This window comes from Trachurus japonicus, chromosome 17 (genome assembly GCF_045865225.1).
Source record: "Trachurus japonicus isolate A0001 chromosome 17, Traja_1.0".
Taxonomy (NCBI): domain Eukaryota; kingdom Metazoa; phylum Chordata; class Actinopteri; order Carangiformes; family Carangidae; genus Trachurus; species Trachurus japonicus.
Genome location: NC_140923.1, coordinates 5,355,888 through 5,376,319, shown reverse-complemented (window position 1 = coordinate 5,376,319; position 20,432 = coordinate 5,355,888). Strand labels below are relative to the sequence as shown.

At 44.3% G+C, this 20,432-nt stretch overlaps 1 protein-coding gene across 1 annotated transcript in view; it reads right to left on the bottom strand.

Annotated features, from left to right (window-relative positions):
- The window catches only part of LOC146969851 (unconventional myosin-X-like), a 99,810-nt gene extending 79,378 nt beyond the window's left edge, over positions 1–20,432 (bottom strand). Inside the window, exon 1 of the mRNA XM_085804560.1 lies at positions 19,901–20,432. Within this exon, the coding sequence (XP_085660686.1) occupies positions 19,901–19,921 (21 nt within the window). The 5' untranslated portion in view covers positions 19,922–20,432. The remainder of the gene's footprint in view (positions 1–19,900) is intronic.

Sequence of the window (20,432 nt, the reverse complement as noted above, 5' to 3'; positions counted from 1 at the left end):
AAATGTGAACTTTTAAAACGCAACTCAAACTAGTTTTTAAATTAAAACAAATGTCCGGTCTGTGACTCGTTAGTCGCCGCAACGAGCAAACGAGCCAAAACAAAAAAACAAAAAAAACACAACGGGGGAATTCTGCCTTGAAAAAGGAGGAAAATAAACTTCCTGCAGCTCAGGATCAATGCTGACCTGATGCTGAACCGAGCTCAGACCAGATTCCACCACTAAAGAGGGAAATGACCAAACTCCCCTCACTTAAAGCCCACCTGACCTACTTTCTCCTGCTGCATGTGTGTGTGTGTGAGTGCATGAGAGAATGTGAGTGCACATGTAGCACATTGTTTATGTGAAAGCGAGGGTGGTAAAAAAAAAAAAAAAAAAAAGGGCGTGCGAATAGAATTACATGTATTAAGTGCTGTGAGGAGGTGTGTACTTGCAGGATGTGGTGTGTGCTAGTGTGTGCATGTGTGTATGTGTGTGTGTGTGTTTGTGTTAGCGGCTGGCAGCTGAGGCCGGAGCTGCCATGTGTTGCCCAGCTGTGGTCGCCTGGCGCTGGCTGTGCAGTCGACTCGCTCGTAGCGGAGGGAACGGGCAGAATATAAATACTGTCTTCCTCCTTCTCTGGCTTTTCTTCTGGGACGAACAACAGACGCCTTGTTGTACAACAAAAGAGCCGGTTTCACCCCGAGAAAACTCCGTGTGTGGCTCAAACAAATTGAGGCAGTAGCTCACTGTGACCTGAAACTATCCAAGTGGTGTGACGTGGTGGTGGAAGAGAAGCCCTGCTGCGTTTAAACCACGCCAGACTTTTCCAAACTCAAACTAAGATATGTTGAAAGTTCAGCAAGAATTGGCTCCGACATTGGAGAGGAACTCTTAAAGGGACAACAAGGAGTTTCTCCATCAGCAGAACGAAAAATTTCGCGACAACAAAAAAGTCTCACGTTCATGTGGATGAATCTACATTACCCACACTTGTTAATGGGCCCATTTTCGATAAATATATTGTTTTGTCTCTATCGTTATTTTGTTATTATTAGTGGTGGTGGAAATGCTGGTCGAGCCGACCAGCATTTCCTTACTTTCGGTTTCGCGGAGGCTCATAAATGTAGTGTGAAAACGCTTTGCTTTTCCAAAACTCCTCGTTGTCCCTTTAATTTCCTTGAAAGTTAGCATGCTAACCAGCTAGTCTAGCGCTGGTTAGCCCATCTCCTCATTTTCCGATACCGAGTCACTGTAGCGTCCAGTCAAGTTTAAACCAGGGTCATTATTGTTAACTAAAACTAAAACTAGCAGTGACATAATAATTTAGTAAACAGAAATAAAAATGTAATGTTTCCAAAAACGAGAACTAAATAAAAACTACAATGAACAATGCAAAACTAACTGAAACTAAACTGAAATGCAGATAATGTAGTTTTCTTAGAGATGCTAAAGTTGCAGGACGAAAATGCCACTGCTCAATATGAGACGACTTGGAGTACGACCCACAGGTAGGCTAGATAAGAGTGAATGGAAAGTGATGAGGACTGATGGGAACATTATGGGATGCAAATAAAAGAGAAAAATCCCACACATTTGGAAGTTCATCTTCAGGTTGGAGACTAAAACTAAGAATATGATTAGTCAATTCCTCAAAAATAAAAACTAAACTAAAATTACTTAAACACTTGTTGAACTAAAACTAAACTGAAATTTAAAAAAAAGCAAACAGAAAAACTAAATAAAAACTAATGAAAAATGTTAAACTATAATAAGCTTGGTTTAAACCTCTTGTGACTGAAGAGCCGTGTAAGTAAACAGATGCTAATGCTAACTTTGGCTCGTAGCAACGGCAACGATTCAGTCATGTCTCCATGTTCCTGCTGGAGGTTCAAACTGCCAACACGCACAACGACTGACAGGAAGCTAGCAGCATGCATCAGCACTGACATCACTCCAACTGTTCACTGCTCTAACAGCCGAGTCCAACCTGTGTCACGTTAGAGCTAATTCAAACCAAACCGTTCCCTCTGCTGCTGCTTCACATTAAAAGCCTTCAACATGGCTTTTAACGTGAAGCAGCCACAGGAAACGCAGACACACAACAACGCTGCAGACGCTGAAATCATTGTTTTCACTCTTCTGTGGTGAAATGTGCAGTGAAGCTTCTGTTAATATAAACACAACGTCGCCTTGTCGTCACCGGCCAACCACTGTAAAAGTTTTTATTATGAAGCAGCAATAACTTCCTGTAGCCTTCGTCACCGCCGCCGCTGCTGCTGCTGAGGGACGTTAAAGGGATAGTAGCATTTTTTTAAAAGTGGGGTTGTATGATCTACAAATAGCCCCTAAGTAGCCTACTCTAATTGCAGTAGAAGAGTCTCTGCACTCCTCCCGTTAGCAACGCCAGCCCATAGCCCTGCCCAGAGATTTACAACATACAGTGTTGTGAATGGACCCAAAGAAACGGCCTATTTTCGTGGCCTAAAAGAGGTTTTACGGCACTAACCCTGGGCGGAGGGATACATGAGTTGGTTAGGTCCAAATAAAAACTGCGTTTTTCCTGCACTTTGAATGGCTGGAAAAAATTATATTATAGCGAACAATGGAACTGTGTATTTTTTTTCACGTAAAACCTCTTTTAGGCCGCGAAAATAGGCCGTTTCTTTGGGTCCATTCACAACACTGTATGTTGTAAATCTCTGGGCAGGGCTATTTTGGGCTGGCGTTGCTAACGGGAGGAGTGCAGAGAGTCTTCTACTGCAATTAAAGTACTTAGGGGCTATTTGTAGATCATACAACCCCACTTTTTAAAAAATGCTACCATCCCTTTAAAGATCCATATAAAGATGTAGTGTGGGGCGGCCATATTGGAAACGTTAATCCATGGAAACTATTTACACCATAGCTGCAGGATAATCCACCACTGAGCCTCAAGATGTAGGAAAACGTGCAGTTTGAGTCTCAGGCCTGGTGCATGACCTCCCCATGTCGCTGCCTATGTTCACATTCACTGACCTACATTTTCACGTTCTGCCTTTAATTTCTGAAATGACCCCTTATCTCGGACTGATCTGAGTCTGCGGACCGGGCCTTGATCTTCAGGTGGAAGTTCTCCCTTTGAAGCAGCTTGACCCACTAAGCTGCAGAGATAACCCTGTTTACTCTGTCTCGCGCTGTTTGCTGACTTCAGAGTGAGGAAGGCTCGGTCCCGGGCCACACTTCAACCCCACAGAGCTTTCAGCCCCGACTAACGACTTTATGGCTTTTTTGGAAAAGTGTCAAGTCACTGAGTGCACAAGACAATCTAATAACTCTGCTGGCTTGGCCGGAGAAGAACCGGGTTAAGTGGCGAGGCGAGGGGAGGAATTCAATAAGATTTACTCTGCAGTGCGTGTGTAAACAAAATAGCAGGCTGTGTTTTATCATAGCGGACCTAAAAGGGCGTTTAAATCACCGTATTTCACACAGTGTAATGAGGAAGTTGTCCTATGGGATGTAACTCTGCAGCTACTGCAGCTCGAGGTGAGTTCAACGACACTTTGCTGGAGTGAGGATTCACTAGAGCTTACTTAAGAGTTAACTTTCTAATAAAAAGGCAGCGTTGAATTAATCTTAAAATACATGATGTGATTGATCTTTGACCTTTGTGAAATCTGGTTTTGCAGTATTCGACATGTGGCTCAGCGTTGGGAAGATGGTTTTATGTTTAATGGAACAAAGATAAAGTGGATTTTCGGTTCAGGAATCGTTTGAAACCAATTCAGTGCTGAAGGCGTCCAGAGTTTAAATCCAGCAGCAGCCCAACAAAAACAAAGTGTTGATTCAGCAGCCAGTGATCCTCCGCACGCCAAAACACAAAACACAGCGACAACACGGCCAGATAACGTCTGATTTACAGCCACCTGCAGCGTGCCAAAGCTCTTTTTCTTTTTCTCTGCTCAGCTCCAGAGATTACATACTCAAGTTCTTCAGTCTGAAACTGTCTGGATGGGACAGATTTGGTTCAGAGTTGGAAGTTGTTGTCTTTTTTATATCTGGGTCATTTCACAAATACATTTTACCAATTTACCAATCACGAGTCCTCACTTTATACCACTTAAATCCAACTGTTCATCTGTAGTCTATATTGGACTTCATTGGGAGAACGAGGCGTTCGGTGGTGGGCGTGACAGGCAGATGAACATCTTTCTCTCTTTACAAAGAGCTGCTGCTCATTCACTGGAGCTTTTTGTTCAGAGCCACTGAAGCAGAGCTGTTGGTTGATCCCACTGCTCACTTTCTGATAAAGGACACGACGGCGCTAACGTCTTACTCACCGGGGGGGAAACAATCCAGTTTCGAAATAACATAAACTCTGTGGCACTTGAATGATGAAGTTTGTCCTCATTAGTCACTCATAAAGGTATGTGAAGGACTGAGTGGTGGTTAAACATCAGATGGAAAAATACCAAACTATTACTGAAAGTGAAATTCCTTAGTTGGAGCTCAGACTGTTGCTTCATTTTAACCAAAGACACAACAGAACATAAACATGCAGAGACACTGTAATAATAACTCCCAGTGACAGAGACCTTGAAGTCTGAAGAGCAGCGATGGACTGATCGATCCAGATCCTTAAAGGGATAGTTCAACATTTTTGGCAAATTGGCCCATTGCCATAATCCCTATAGTTATAGCAGTACGTTTGTTACCTTACCACCAGAGCGTTTTGGAGTTGTTGGATTGTGTATTTGATGAGTTTGATGAGGGAAACCAAGAAATCCCATGAGCCTCCGTAGTGTAGCTCTGAGCAGCTCACGGCTCTGCTCCGCCGTTCTAAAAATAGCTTGCACCAACAATTAAAGCAGATATCAGTGGAATGTTTTTGTTAATATAAGTCCTAAATAGTCCTATTTTCCGTCAGCAATCACTTACATGAAGTATTTCAGCCTAAACACGAGTCTCTCCGTCACTCTGCTCTGCTGTAACCCGAGGAGAAAATTTTCCTTGTGGGATACAAGTGTTATCCAATGAGGGGAGAGAACGGCATGAAGGGCTGTGTGTGCAGCCAAGGGATGCGCGTGAATGTGGTGACGTAGCACGAGGACCAATTGATGCCTGACAAGGGCGGGGGCTGCTAACTCATGGTGCGTTCAAGGAAACTCGTACTTTGTGTTTTTCCTTCCTGTGAAGTCATACCAGTTCGATCTGGTACGAGTTCACGGGTCGGAAGTTACGAGTGGCCGTTATAGGGAACTTTCACAGACAACAGGACGGTAAAAACACGAGCTACGGGTTACCTGGAACGCTACCAAGTCGTAGTTGTGACTTGAAGCTGTAACTTACGGTTTCAAAAGCCTGCCTTGAACACAGCATTAGCCGAAACGGCCATGCCGCTGTTATCTGCTTTAAAGGTAACGAACCTACTGCTATGACTATAGGGATTATGGCAATGGGCCATTTTTCCAAAATGTTGAACTATCCCTTTAATGATCCGACTTTCTATCTCCCTCTAACAGCCGGAGCACAGACAGTCTGATAGACCTGCACTCTCCCAACAAGGTAACTGGATCGCATGAGAAAGAGCTAATTAGTGCAAATGCATGTTTTGGTTTTTTTCCCGGGTTGTGTCTTGCCTTATGTTGTGTGTGTGTTTGTGTGTACGGGGGGGTTTCCAGGAAGCTGCTGTCAACACAGATCCAGGATCAGATAACCTCTCTCCTCCTACTTTCCTCTTCCAGATCTGATCAGAAACAGAGCTGTGACATTAACAAACCTCACAGAGCAGATCCAGAAGATCCAGAAGATCTCAAAAGTAGTGGCAGATAAATAAGTCCTATATGACTGTTGGTTCCAGACATGTAAAGGACTTATTGGACAAAGACGTGGAGGAAGAACTGAAACATCTAGAACATCTTAAAGGGATAGTTCACCCAAAATTGAAATTGCACTCATTATCTCCTCCCCCTCATGTGGACTAAGGGCTGGGAGAAGTTTCAGAGTCCTCCGTGGCTTCTCTGAGTTACAGGGGGTCTCGGCATAGCAGTGTTTGTAGCGGAAGTTTCTCGAAGCTCCTCTTCCCAGTTCGTCCAAATTTGACGAACCAGGAAGAGGAGCTTCGAGAAGCTTCCGCTACAAAACAAGCTTGAAATATAGACTTATTTAATTTTTTTCGGAACAATTTCGCATTTCGGGGCTTCAATACAAGACGGACATTACATACGAGCAGCATGGAGGTATTTGGATGTTTTTTGGTGTGTCTTTTTGTTACGAAGACAGTTGGTATCCATTTGCAACCGTTATATGGACATGCACCGCTACGAACTATTCCTTTAAGTTATTCAGATCTTAAAACAGGTCTGGAGTCAGTCTGGATCAAGATGCAGAGACATGTGCAGACCAACCATCCAGAGCTGAACAGGAAGTGAAGTGAGGATGTAATGAACCATTTCATCGTCTTCAGACACGTTGGACCTTAAAGGTAAAACCGTCTTCTACTGCTCTGTGGGGAAAAGACAGACGGCTTCCTTCCTTCCTCCCTTCAGGTGTCTCCATTCAGTTTTACAGCAGTTTTACAGCCAGGTGTGTTGTGTTTTGTGGGACAGGTGTGTGTCCAATGCTTCTTCTGGGACAAGCGTTAACTGCCCTCAGGTATCCTTCTGTCTTGTGCCCAATAAATTACAACTCAACTACTGTCCAACCAGAGGCCCAACACCGATCCGTCCTCATCAGTGGAGATAAATCAACCAGGGTCGGACCCAGGAACTTCCAAGTCCTGGTTTTAATTGAGCGTTCCTCCAGCGGTGGGGAACGCCGACGCAGCAGGACGCTGAGGGATTAGTGTCAGGAGAACGTCTCAGATTAAAAACCATATCACCAAGAAATGACCCCTCATGCAGCAGCGTGCAGCACCGAGTCCATACGTCAGCTCGACTCTGCAGACACGTCGCCTACAGCAGCAGGACTGACGGCTTTTCTCATCATCTTAATGGTGTTTCTGCTTTATTACACAACGACGGGGAGGTCGCTGAGGCTGGGAGACGAGCTGCGTCTACAGCCAGACACACTACGTACCTTTGTCGACACCTGAACATTCAGAGACCGACTCCGGCTTAAGTCAAAAACTACTGGAAACTAAACAATGACAAAGACTGACTTTCTCAACTTACAGAAACTGAATTTTCCAACCCAATCATCCAAATGGATGACTGTTTTCCACCCTCTGATACAAGCTACTACCAAAACAGCACTGGTGGCATGGTTGGGTTCAGGAAAAACATTGTGATTTTAGTTCAATGGAGCATTTCCTCAACAATTCAATAATAACAACAGTTGTCATGGGTAATATAAACATGTAAACTGCTACATCCATCCGTCCGTCCATCCATTGCCATAATCCCTATAGTCATAGCAGTAGATTCGTTACCTTTAATTGTCGGTGCAAGTTATATTTAGAACGGCGGAGCAGAGTCGTGAGCTGCTCAGAGCTACGCTACGGAGGCTCATGGGATTTCTTGGTTTCCCTCATCAAACTCATCAAATACACAATCCAACAACTCCACAACGCTCTGGTGGACAAGTTGTGACCTGCACATTCACCACGCTATGAGATAATAACACAACGTTACCAGACAGAGTTGTTTTAGAGGGAAATTCATGCAAAACCGCTGATGCACATTGCCTTCAGGGACAGTTTTTCATCAAGCAGTCTCTGCATTTCCCTCTAAAACAACTCTGTCTGGTAACGTTGTGTTATTATCTCATAGCGTGGTGAATGTGCAGGTCACAACTTGTCCACCAGAGCGTTGTGGAGTTGTTGGATTGTGTATTTGATGAGTTTGATGAGGGAAACCAAGAAATCCCACGAGCCTCCGTAGCGTAGCTCTGAGCAGCTCACGGCTCTGCTCCACCGTTCTAAAAATAGCGTGCACCGACAATTAAAGGTAACAAACCTACTGCTAAGACTATAGGGATTATGGGACAATTTGCCAAAATGTTGAACTATCCCTACTATTTAAACTGCGTCACTATGCTTTTTACTTCGCTCCTGTCATGATCTCTACGACCACTAGGTGTCACCTAGCAACAGAATTCACCTATGGGTCATAATAAGCTGCAGCACAGACACAGACCTGTGTGTTTTCTTTCTCTTTTTCCAGGAGGACAGTGTCACATTTTGTCCAAACATGCCATTCATAGCCCGCTGTTAACGAGGAGATGAGATTACAGAGTCCTGACCGAGTCCACGTGTGAAGGGAAGGGAAGTGGCCGTGGACTGGAGGAATGTTTGGAGCCGCCGCCGACTGGACGGACAGACGGACGGACAGGAAGACCAGACTTTGTAGAAAAGGCCAGAAAAGGAGGAGAGAGGAAGGTGATGAAACGGTGAAGAAGACTCAGATTTATGGACGGAGGGAGAGAAAGTGAAGACAGATGAACATCTGAGAGGTTTCAACTGAACCATCACAGGTTTTATCATATTTCCAGAGTGTACTGACGCTTCAACAACAACAACTTCCTTTGAGCTTTAATCATCAGACTCTATGATCCATTTTCTACACACACAACGTCACATGCTTTTCTTTTTCTGAGCTCTCCACTGTTTTAGTCACGCTGTGTTTCTCCTTCAGGCTCCACAACTTCATAAAACCTGATGTTTCATCAAACACACAGGTGCTGCTTTATCAAACTGAGTCTGTTTTCCTATTTATACAACTGTCAGCTCTTCAACTGGCCAATTATTGTTTCATTCCTATAAATAAGGAAGAAAAATGCAGTTCTTAAATCTATGGCTGGTGTACTTTTCATTTTAGACAAACGGCCAAAATTGAGTGCGAGTAAGAAAATAAAACTGCATCTGAGACAGGTTAAAGCAATACACTCTTAGAAATAAGGGTTCTTCTAGAAGGGCCATGTGATGCTATGTGAAGCCCTTTGAGACAAACTGTTTGTAAAAATGGGCTATACAAATAAAATTGCCTTGCCTTGCCTACCTGGAACCATTTGCTTCTGAAAAACCCTTTCCCGAAGAAAGGGTTTTTCAAGGGTTCTTGGTAACACTAAGGGTTCCAGTAAGAACCATTTTGATCCAGAGAACCTTTATAAAAGGTTCTACCAGGAGCCAAAAAGGGTTCTCCTATGAGGACAAGCCGAAGAACCATATATGGTTCTACTTAGCACTTTTATTTCTAAGAGTGTACCACTAAACCTTTCCTCAGAGAGTGTGTGTGTGTGTGTGTGTGTGTGTGTGTGTGTGTGTGTGTGTGTGTGTGTGTGCGTGCGTGCGTGCGTGCGTGCGTGTGTGTGTGTGCGTGTGTGCGTGTGCGTGTGCGTGTGCGTGTGCGTGTGCGTGTGTGTGTGTGTTGGGCTCGGCTGCTGTTGAGGAATCTAAATCATGGATTAACCTACAAATGAGAGCAGACGCAGATGTGGACGGAGCTGGAGGACGATCTGAAGACACCGCACCTTATCTCTAAAAGGAGCTAATCCATCGCTATGTGAACGACAACGATCCGGTCGCACGGGAAGGAAGACGCGGGGTCGGTCGGCCATGTTGGAGCCTGCAGCTTCATCCAACAGAGACAAAGAGCATCGGATGGATAACCAACTGCAGAGTACTTCCTGTTTACATCAGCTTGTTGACGGCGAGCGGTCATGTGAGCGGTGTTTTCAGGCGTGGCGGCATGAACACAGATCTGATACGGATGCTGACATCATCACTGAGGCAGCTCATCTTGAAAATGAAAACATCTACAAGTCTGCAACAGATATATTTCTCTGAATCTGGAAACTAGACGAGCAGGAAGTCCAAAACAGAAGCTCTGAGTGATGAAAAACCTCCAACCTGATTGGCTGAGGCCTTCTATCACTGCAAAAACTCAAAATCTTACCAAGAATATTTGTCTTATTTCTAGTCAAAATGTCATTTCTAGTCAAAACAAATGTCATTATACTTAAAATAAGACTCGTCACATATAAAAAGTAGTTTGTTTTTAGACACTTTTTACTTCTTTCAAGCATATTTTTTACTCATGGCAGATTTTTCTACTTATTTCAAGTGATAATTTGTTAGAAACAAGTGAAAATGATCTAAAAACAAGTTAATTTATAGGTGATGAGTCTTATTTTAAGTGGAAAGAGATTAGTTTTGACTAGAAATTAGACATTTTGACAAGAAATAAGACAAATATTCTTGGAAAGATTTTGAGTTTTGCAGTGTACTTCACTTCTCTACTCTTGAACTCTTCTTTATTCTTAAAAGGGGACTTTAAACTATTAATTATCCCACTGAATTTGAAGTCAGAAACGTAGGGAGTTCAAATACAGAGCGTATGAATGGAACGAGCTGCTCAAGGGCACTTCATGCAAAACGCATGGACGGATGTGAAGAGTCCAGCTCCGCTCCGCCGCTCATTAAAAACCAGCAAATTATGATGAGAAACGTTTGGAACGAGCTCACGACTGCAGGCGAAGCAGGAAATAAAAATAAAGAGGTTTCCTGTCTGGAGCTGCAGCCCCCCGTCCCCCCTCCCCACCCCAGACCTTGTTTGATTTCCCACAGTCACAGTTGCCCCTCTGCCCCTCTGCCCCGCATGCAGCCGGTGTGACAGCGGCCAAACCAGTTTTAGACGGAGTGAGTGCAGGCGGCTCTGGCTCTGGTCCAGACTGTCTGCCTCCTCCACTAGGAGCTTCAGCAGCAGCTCTGTTTTCACACCACATTAAAATGACGTGAGAAATGAGACACCGGCTACATATACACATACAATATGAGAGTCTGGAGCAGGAAGTGAGAAACCAAGGCCAGACGCTGTAAGACGCCGCTTTTACTTCTAACCGAGGAAAATTTCATTTAAAGGGATAGTTCACCCAAAATTCAAATTTCACTCATTATCTACTCACCCTCATGTCGACTAAGAGCTGTGAGAAGTTTCAGAGTCCTCCGTGCCTTCTCTGAGTTACGGGGGGGGGGGGGTCCGCGCAGCAGTATTTGTCCATATAATGGTTGTCAATGGATACCAACTTTCTTCGTCCAAAAAGACACACCAAAAAACATCCAAATACCTCCATAGTACTCGTCTGTAATGTCCGTCTTGTATTGAAGCCCCGACATGAGAAATTGTTCCACCGGTCAGACACAGGAAGAGCAGTGAACCGAGACACTGGGAGCTTCTGCTACAAACAAGCTCATGTCGGGGCTTCAATACAAGAGGGACATTACAGACGAGCAGTATGGAGGTATTTGGATGTTTTTTGGTGTGTCTTTTTGGATGAAGAAAGTTGGTATCCATTTGCAACCGTTATATGGACATGCACTACTACACCGAGACCCCCGTAACTCAGAGAAGGAATGGAGGACTCTGAAAATTCTCACAGCTCTTAGTTGACAAGAGGGTGGGTAGATAATGAGTGAAATTTGAATTTTGGGTGAACTGTCCCTTTAAAGGTACTTTATTTGTCACATATACAGCTAGTACAGTGAGATTATTTCTCTGCATTTAACCCATCCTATTATAAAAACACATTTTAAGCCTGTTACACATAAAGATTTTCTAAATCTCAACAGATTTTTTATCTGTGAGAGACGCCACACAGATAAAACATCTTTGATTGAACACGCACATAAAGATTTGATCTCCTGTGATCAAACGTGATCTTTGAGTTTTGCTTTGTTGACGGTAGCCATGGAGATGGTAGCCATACTCGTTTGTTATGCATCGTGTTCAGCTGCTTCTTTATTAGCTACTCTCTTTTGATTCTTTCTTTTTAATCTAAATTTGTTTTAAATTGACTACTATCCCTTGTGTTGTTTTAACTGTTTGTTGTAGTGTTTGTGATTAACTATGTTGTGCTTTTGCAATTGTACAGCACTTTGGTCGACTGAGGTTGTTTTAAATGTGCTTTATAAATAAATTGTGACTTGACTATTAAGAGCCATAAAATATAGATTTCCCTCCTTCCGACCAAGGACAAAAATCGGGTCAAAATCAGCCAGATTATCTTTGTGTGTCATTCATTCAGTTTGTGTTTGGTCCAGAGACGCGGCCTCTGAGGAAGGTCATGACATGTGGTTGAAAGCTGCAGGAAAAGGAAGTGGAGCTGGTGTTTAGAAGTTCTTTTGTGGAGCTGCTGACGGAGCTCGTCCTCATCCCTGGGTCTGGTGATGAGACACATCATGACAGTTGTTTGCCTCTTGAGATTCCTCCGCCTCCCATTGGTCGCTTGGTCAAGGTGACCTCATACCAAGAACCTGCAGACTGAGCAGGAATCCAGCTGGGACGTCCGACACAGTTGTCCAGAGAGGACGACCAGGAGGATCGGTCGGCAGGGAAACAAGAAGACAAATCCGCTGGCTGTTTAAATTCCTTCGACCGGCTCCACAGGTGTCGGGTTTCAGCTGCAGAACAAGAGGAGGGAGGGAGGGAGGGAGCGGAGCATGGACTCTGTTTGTTGTGGGGAGTCTATTAACGTCCATGATTGGCCCCTTTTTACTTTTTATGGCTCTAATGAGAAACGCAGGCAGCAGAGGCTCATGGGAGGAGCAGAGACTCTGAGGCTCTGCAGCAGCGTTCAGGTTAACGAGAGCGAGCCGGAGAGCCAGAGAGCCAGCGAGGGAGCCGGGCTCATGTTGGACAGATTAAATCACACGGCTCCCTCCTCTGAAAACCTGCAGAGCCCTCCGAGCCACTGAGACGATGCTCAGCTCCTCCTGATCTCCACTACAACATCTGGGAAGTTCAGAGAAACTTTTTCTCTCGTGAACAGAGACCAACAGTTTCTCCTAATCTTTGCCTTTTTTAATCTATTTCTACTTTCCCAGCTCCCGCTTGTATCATCAGAACAGACAGACATGGCCTCCTTTCTAGGGGAAACACTGTCGTTTGTTCACTAAAATCCTCAAAACCTCGAAAACAACTCATTTAAAGGGACAATGAGGAGTTTTGGAAAAGCAAAGTGTTTTCACACTACATTTATGAGCCTCCGCGCACCGTGAAATTCTTTGACCGGCGCAAGACAGACTCATGTTTTCATTCATCAAGAATTAAAGTCAGAGGTTCAAAGACGATCACATACCGTCGTAGTTCCCACCATAAACGGTGATTCGGCGGCGTTATTCTCATGACTCGCCACGAAACCGAAAGTAAAGAAACGCTGGTCAGCTCGCCCAGCATTTCCGCCACCACTAATAATAACAAAATAACCATAGAGACAAAACGATATATTTATCGAAAATGGGCCCATTAACAAGTGTGGGTAACGTAGATTCATCCACATCAAAGTGAGACTTTTTTATAACCAAATAGAAACTCCTCGTTGTCCCTTTAAACAACTTGGAGTTGTTGGATTGCGTATTTGATGAGTTTGAACCAAAAAATCCCATGAGCCTCCGTAGCGTAGCTCTGAGCAGCTCACGGCTCTGCTCCACCGTTCTAAAAACGAAGGTAACGAACCTACTGCTATGACTATAGGGATTATGGCAATGGGCCAATTTGCCAAAATGTTGAACTATCCCTTTAAAGCTGTGATGAGAGGCTTCATCCTGTAAATCTGAGTGCCCCACAGTGTTCATGCAGATCACAGAGATTTGATCCCAATTCTATGCAAATGTCCACGTTTGTGTTTCCATGGGAGCGACGGCGACCGAGCGCTTCCTGCTCGGCTCAATTCACTCCACTCCACCGTCACCGTGTAGGAACAAGAGATAAAACCGATCATATCAGTTCAACAGCAGCAACCTGCAGATCCACTAACACACTGACAAGGTAACCAAGCAACACAGGAGACGCACTGAAGGAAAAGAATCAAACTCTGCATCGTCTGTTCAGAAACATAAAAGCACTGCAAAAACTCAAAATCTTTCCAAGAATATTTGTCTTATTTCTTGTCAAAATGTCTCATTTCTAGTCAAAACTAATCTCTTTTCACTTAAAATAAGACTCATCACCTAAAAAATAACTTGTTTTTAGATCATTTTCACTTGTTTCAAACCAATTTTCACTTGAAATAAGTAGAAAAATCTGCCAGTGAAAGCAAGTTTTTTTTTTTGCTCCACTATCAGATGATCTCAAGTGAAAATCTGCTTGAAAGAAGTAAAAAGTGTCTAAAAACAAGCTACTTTTTATGTGATGAGTCTTATTTTAAGAATAATGAGATTTGTTTTGACTAGAAATAAGACAAATGTTCTTGGTAAGATTCTGAGTTTTTGCAGTGAGCTCATCAGCTCAACAGAAGCTACATGTGTGTGTGTTGTGTGTGTGTGTCTGCTGTTGCCGTGCGTGAACCTGACTGACACCGTGGTCGCTGTAAACCCCCTCTTCTCTACACACACACACCTGAGGCAGCGCTGCCATCTGATTGGCTGACAGGTGGAGCTGGGCCTAGGGCCACGCCCACCAGCAGCAGTTCAAATAAAAACAAACCCTGTAACCGTCTGAAGGCTGTGTCAACACACACACCATACACACACACACTTACACACACACACACACCTACACACACACACTTACACACACACACACACCATACACACACTCCACCTTCAGAACACACTGCTGCCTCAAAGCATTAACTGATCCACTGGTTAGAACAAACTGGAAACCAGCCAATCAGAGGCGCCCGTCGACCAGGATCACTCTCTCCTGCTGCTGCTGCCTTCAGGGTGTCGACTGAAACCTGGGACAAACCAGCATGATACCATATCATATCAATGTGCTTATAAACAGAACTACAGACTGGAGGTTTTGATGTAGGGCTGCAACTAACAATTATTTTCATTACTTGATTAATCTGTTGATTATTTAAACGATTAAACAATTAGTTGTTTGGTCAATAAAATGTTAAAAAATGTCAATCAGTATTTCCCAAACCACAAGACGACGTCCTTAAATCTCTTGTTTTGTCCACAAACCAAAGAGAGACTCAGTTTATTGTCATAAAGGAACAAAGAAACCAGAAATATTCACATTTAAAGGGGCAATGAGGAGTTTTGGAAAGCAAAGTGTTCTCATACTACATTTCCCATGAGCCTCCGCGCGCACTGTGATATTCTTGGACCGGCGCAAGACGGACAAAAGCTAAAACATTTGCCAAGAATGTTTTCATTGATCAAGAATGAAAGTCGGAGGTTCGAAGACGATCTGGCAGCGTTATTCCCATGACCCGCCGGGCAGCGTCCGGGAAACCGAAAGTAGGAAATGCTGGACGAGTCGACCACTAAATAATAATAATAATAATAATATCAAAATAACTATAAAGACAAAACGATATATTTATTGAAAATGGACCCATTAACAAGTGGTAATGTAGATTCATCCACATTAATATGAGACTCTTTTAGAACAAAAAAAAAATCCTCGTTGTCCCTTTAAAGGGCAACTTCGGTTTTTTTCAACCTGGGCCCTGTTTTCATATGTTTTTCTGTAGATGTGAGTGATGGATAATATTTTTTTTGAGGTGGCTCCAGTATTGAGCCGGGGAGGCAGCCTGCAGCCCAGCTGATGCTCTTGCATGGGGCAAGTGGCTCCCGTCAAAGTTCGCCGTAAACGAGCATTTTTTTTCAAACTGACAGGCTCAGATAGTTACAATGAATGTCCGACAACATACTAGAAAGGAGAAATTAACGTATTCAGGGTTTTTTCTGGCCAAAATTTGGGTTGAGGCGGCCGCAGGGATACGTATCTCTCCCTCCGGTCAAACGCCCCGTCCTGATCCACATCCACTGCAAGGTAAAGGTGCCGCCAGCTGTAATAGTGTAACATCCGCGTTTTTACAGCTGATTTTAGGATGAAACTCTGAACATAAATAATAAATTACCATGGAGATCTATCCGGGTTAAACAGCCACCTTTGTAGCTGCAGCTCTCCGTCTCCGTCTCCTTCTCTCTCTCTTCACGCTCTGTGCCGGTGGGGTGTGTTTACACTCAGCACCAGGTTTGAACGGAGCGGAGTCTATGAGCCCCAATGAGCCCCGCCCCCGCAGGTACACAAGCAAGCCGCGCATCAACGGCATCTTGCGGTCTGGCCCGGAGCTGAAATCAAACACACCCCACCTGCTGCGGTCGAGTTGAACCAGTTGAAAACAGCGCCGCTGAGCTTCCATACCGTAGCCTATATTGAGTTTCAATCAAGATTTCAGCGCAGCGGCAGACAATTTCAGCGAGGCCGTGCCGACCACAGGGTCTGGTATGTTGTCGGACACTCATTGTAACTATCTGAGCCTGTCAATTTGAAAAAAATGCCTGTTTATACCGCAAACTTTGACGGGAGCCACTTGCCCCATGTAAGAGCGTTAGCTGGGCTGCAGGCTGCCTGCCGGGCTCAATACTGCAGCCACCTCAATAAAAGTGTTATCCATCACTCACATATACAGAAAAACATAGGAAAACAGGGCCCAGGTTGAAAAAAACCGAAGTTGCCCTTTAAGAAGCTGAAATCAGAGAATTTTGACTTTTTTTCTTCAAAAACGACTCAAACTGATTATTAGATTATCAAAATAGTTGACGATTAATTTGATAATCGATTATTGTTTGGTTAATTGATTAATTGTTGCAGCTCTATTTTGATTCTGTAGGATCATTTTAAATAAATAACATGAGAAAAAGACATAAAACAAACGTCTGGTGTCTGTCAGCTGATTGGTGGGCTGCTACATGTTGCAGCCGTTCACATCCAGAGTCTCTGCAGCTTCAGACTGAAACAGAAAGTGACTCATTCAGCTCCTGAAGAGAAGGACATGGAGCTGAGACGCTGCTCTGAGCTCTCAGACTCTGACTCTATTTATAGCAGCTGGACTCTCCCCGGCTGCTCCACTGTTTTGGCTGCTGCTCAGTAATTAGAGGAGAAAAAACTCCTGTGTGACTGTCACCGACACATCCACAGTGTCCCGTCTCCATAGTAACACTCAGGTAGCACGTAGCACCACCACCACGGAGGGTTTCTCCTCCTCTGCTGCTGAAAATAACACCTTCCTCTGTCCACACTGCTCACACTCACACTGACTCTGGATCAGTTTGTAGGTTAAACGCCTGAAACTCAATCTGCTGCTTCCACAGTCGCTCAACACTCAGTAAGTCAATTATTGCTCACGATCCCTGGGAACTGCTGCTGAAACTTTCACTGAAGCTAGAAACTCCTAAACCTGAGCACGAAGAAAACCACAAGATCACCAAAACATCTGGATGAGGAACATCTGTACTGGAGTCAAACTGATGAAAATGTCAGATTAAAACCAAATAAATGACTCTTTAAACACCAACAATGCAGTTCTTAATGCATGTTGTTAAATAATAAAGGGACTGAAATTCAAGATTTAAGTTTCCAAAGTTGATCTTACACTTGAAACTTAAGGAAAAACTAAAAAAAATGTGAAAAGTTACAGGAATTTGGGATTAAATGATGCTATAAAATTGGTTTTCATGACTTTTTTAAAAGAATAAACATAAACGTCTGCCCGTCCTGGGTGACGGATCCCTCCTCTGTTGCTCACCCTGAGGTTTCTCAGATTTTTCCCTGTTAAAAGGCTTTTTCATGGAGTTTTTCCTCAGTGGATATGAGGGTCTAAGGGCAGATGATGTTGTTGTGATGCCATGTAAAGCCCTTTGAGACAAACTGTTTGTAAAAACGGGCTATACAAATAAAATTGCCTTGCCTTTGCCTTAAAATTTAAAGGGATAGTTCAACATTTTGGCAAATTGAACCCATTGCCATAATCCCTATAGTCATAGCAGTAGGTTTGTTACCTTTAATTGTCGGTGTAAGCTATTTTTAGAACGGCGGAGCAGAGCCGTGAGCTGCTCAGAGCTAACACTGACAAATAAAGTTAACGAACCTACTGCTATGACTATAGAGATTATGGCAATGGGCCAATTTGCCAAAATGTTGAACTATCCCTTTAATAATAAAAAAACACATTTTGGGCTTCAAAATCTTAAATAAGATCTAAATTGAAGAAGTTCCCATGATGCTTTGTGAGTCGTGCGTCTTTTACACAGTGAACTGAATAAAAGGGGCGGCTGAAGGTCCGGTGGCCTTTTCATCATCAACAGAGCATCTTTGTGAGCGTGGCTCTGAACCGCTGTCCACTCCTCACTGTAAATATGAAACGCTCCGGTTTCCCCTCCCTCCTCACCCCCCCCTCCCCTCCAACATTCCTCCTGCTCAGCGTCGCTCCGGCCTCTGGAAGCTCTGGAAGCTGCTGCTGCTGCTCCACTTCCTCATCCACTGGCCTTTTCCTTAAAGACTGGGCTCTTTGTTTCAGCTGCGATTAGCCGGCAGATAGAAAAGCAGCCAGGACGATATCTGAGACTATTGTGCACGGCTGCTGCTGCTGCTGCTGCTGCTGCTGCTGGCACTCACTAATACCCCCCAACCCCTCCTCCAACACCCCCCCCTCCCCTCCTCTCTCTGCCAGATGTACCGAACTCTCGTCTCGTCGTCATGAGACTGAAACAACTTCTGCTGCAGAGACAGAGTGTGTGAGTTTGTTTTCCTCTGAGCTCCGTCGGCTCCTGACCTTTGACCTCTCCTTCTCCTTCTCCTTCTCCTTCGCTGGAGTGGTTTAAAAAGCACCAATGAGAGAGCAGGAAGCAGAACTCTCACACGCTCACACACACACACACACACACACTGTAATGACTCAGTGCTGCAGCCGTTACCTGGCCGACGTCATCACACACACACACACACACACAGGTAGATTGATAGAGAGGCGTGGCAACAATGGTGTCGTACATCGACCGCAACGAGTGTTGATGAGTCACAGACAGATTTACAACAACCGCACGTCATCATCATCATCCTCCTGACACACACACACACACACACACACACACACACACACACCTGTCGAACGAGGACTGAGGTGTTTCAACTGTCTCTTCTCTCTTTACAAGACGTTTTTAGAATCTGAATTTATTTGTCATCGCACAACAGCACAACGAGATTAAAAGCTGAAAGTGCAACCACACATAGAAACTAGACAGACAATAACAGTAACACATCAGTGCCGACACTCAGTTGTACAGCAACAACAATATGAGTATGTGTATGGATAAAGTGATAAGTGCAAGTGCTTTGTGCTAGCAGGGTAAAATATAATATGTATGTATGTATATGTATAAAAAAAAGTATAAAAAATAAAAATATAAAAGTCAATAAATAAGAAATTTAAAATGATCATGAGAAACAATCACAGCAGAAACAGAACTGAAGATAAATATAAAGTTGGAGGAAAACTGCAGCTCAGCGTTCTGAGTATTTCCCACCACAATCTTAATGAGATGATTGTTGCACATGAACGCAGCCTCTGTCATTATCATGATGATGATGATGATGATTATTATTATTATTATATTATTATTATTACCAAGTAGCTTAAAGCAGCTTTCAAAACACACAGGGAGACCAAGACCAAGACGAAAACCAGAACCAGAACATCCATCCAACAGGAGGCTGGACAGTCACAACCACCGCTACACACACACACACACACACACACACAGTGGGCTGCAGGTTCAGACTATTAATAGCTCTCTACCTCCTCCTTCTTCTCCTTCTTCTTGGAGGAAACGAGAAAAGAGGAAATACCACAGATCCACTGGGAGCTGGTCCAACCCCCCCCCCCCAGTCTGAGACTCTACTACACCTATAGGGCTCAGTGTGTGTGTGTGTGTGGCACCAATTAGGAAACTTAACGACACCTTCACTCCCATTGAAGCACCGTCCTGTTTCAGTCCTGCTGGGTTTTTTATTCTAGGCTCCTATAATAACTTTAACAGGAGTTGGTGCTGCATGGGTCAGCTCAGGACTGTGTGTGTGTGTGTGTGTGTGTGTGTGTGTGTGTGTGTGTGTGTGTGTGTGTGTGTGTGTGTGTGTGTGTGTGTGTGTGTTGGTGTGTGTGTTGGTGCAGCAGCAGCTTCAAGACAACTCTTTCTGTCTCTTCTTACCTCAGTGAAGAAGTTATCCATCCTCCTCCTCCTCCTGGTTACTTTAATCCCCGGGGATCGACTGTGTGCAAACCGCGCGGCCGCTCGATCCCACTCATGTGTTGAGACTTTTTCAATCCAAGTTCCACAAGTTAGAAAGAGAAAAAAAAACAGAAACAGACACGCAGCAGCTACTTCAGCACTTTTCACTCCATGGTCTTCCTCCTCCTCCTCCTCCTCCTCCTCCTCCTCTCTCCCTGAGTCTGGTTCGGTTCGGCTCCAGCGGCTCCAGCGGCGGAGCGACTCTTTGTCTCGCCGGGATTCAGACGCCGAGAGCCCGGCTTCAAACCGGAGGAGGCTCGGTGGTCTGGTCCTGGTCCTGGTCCTGGTCCTGGTGCTGCAGCTCCTCCACCTCCTCTCTGCTTCTCTCTCTCTCTGAGCGGCACCGTGTGTGTGTGTGTTAGTGTGTGTGTCTGTGGTCGCTGCAACAACACAACAACAACTACACAACTACACACCGGAGAGAAGTCACAGGCCGGCGAAACTTTGGAGA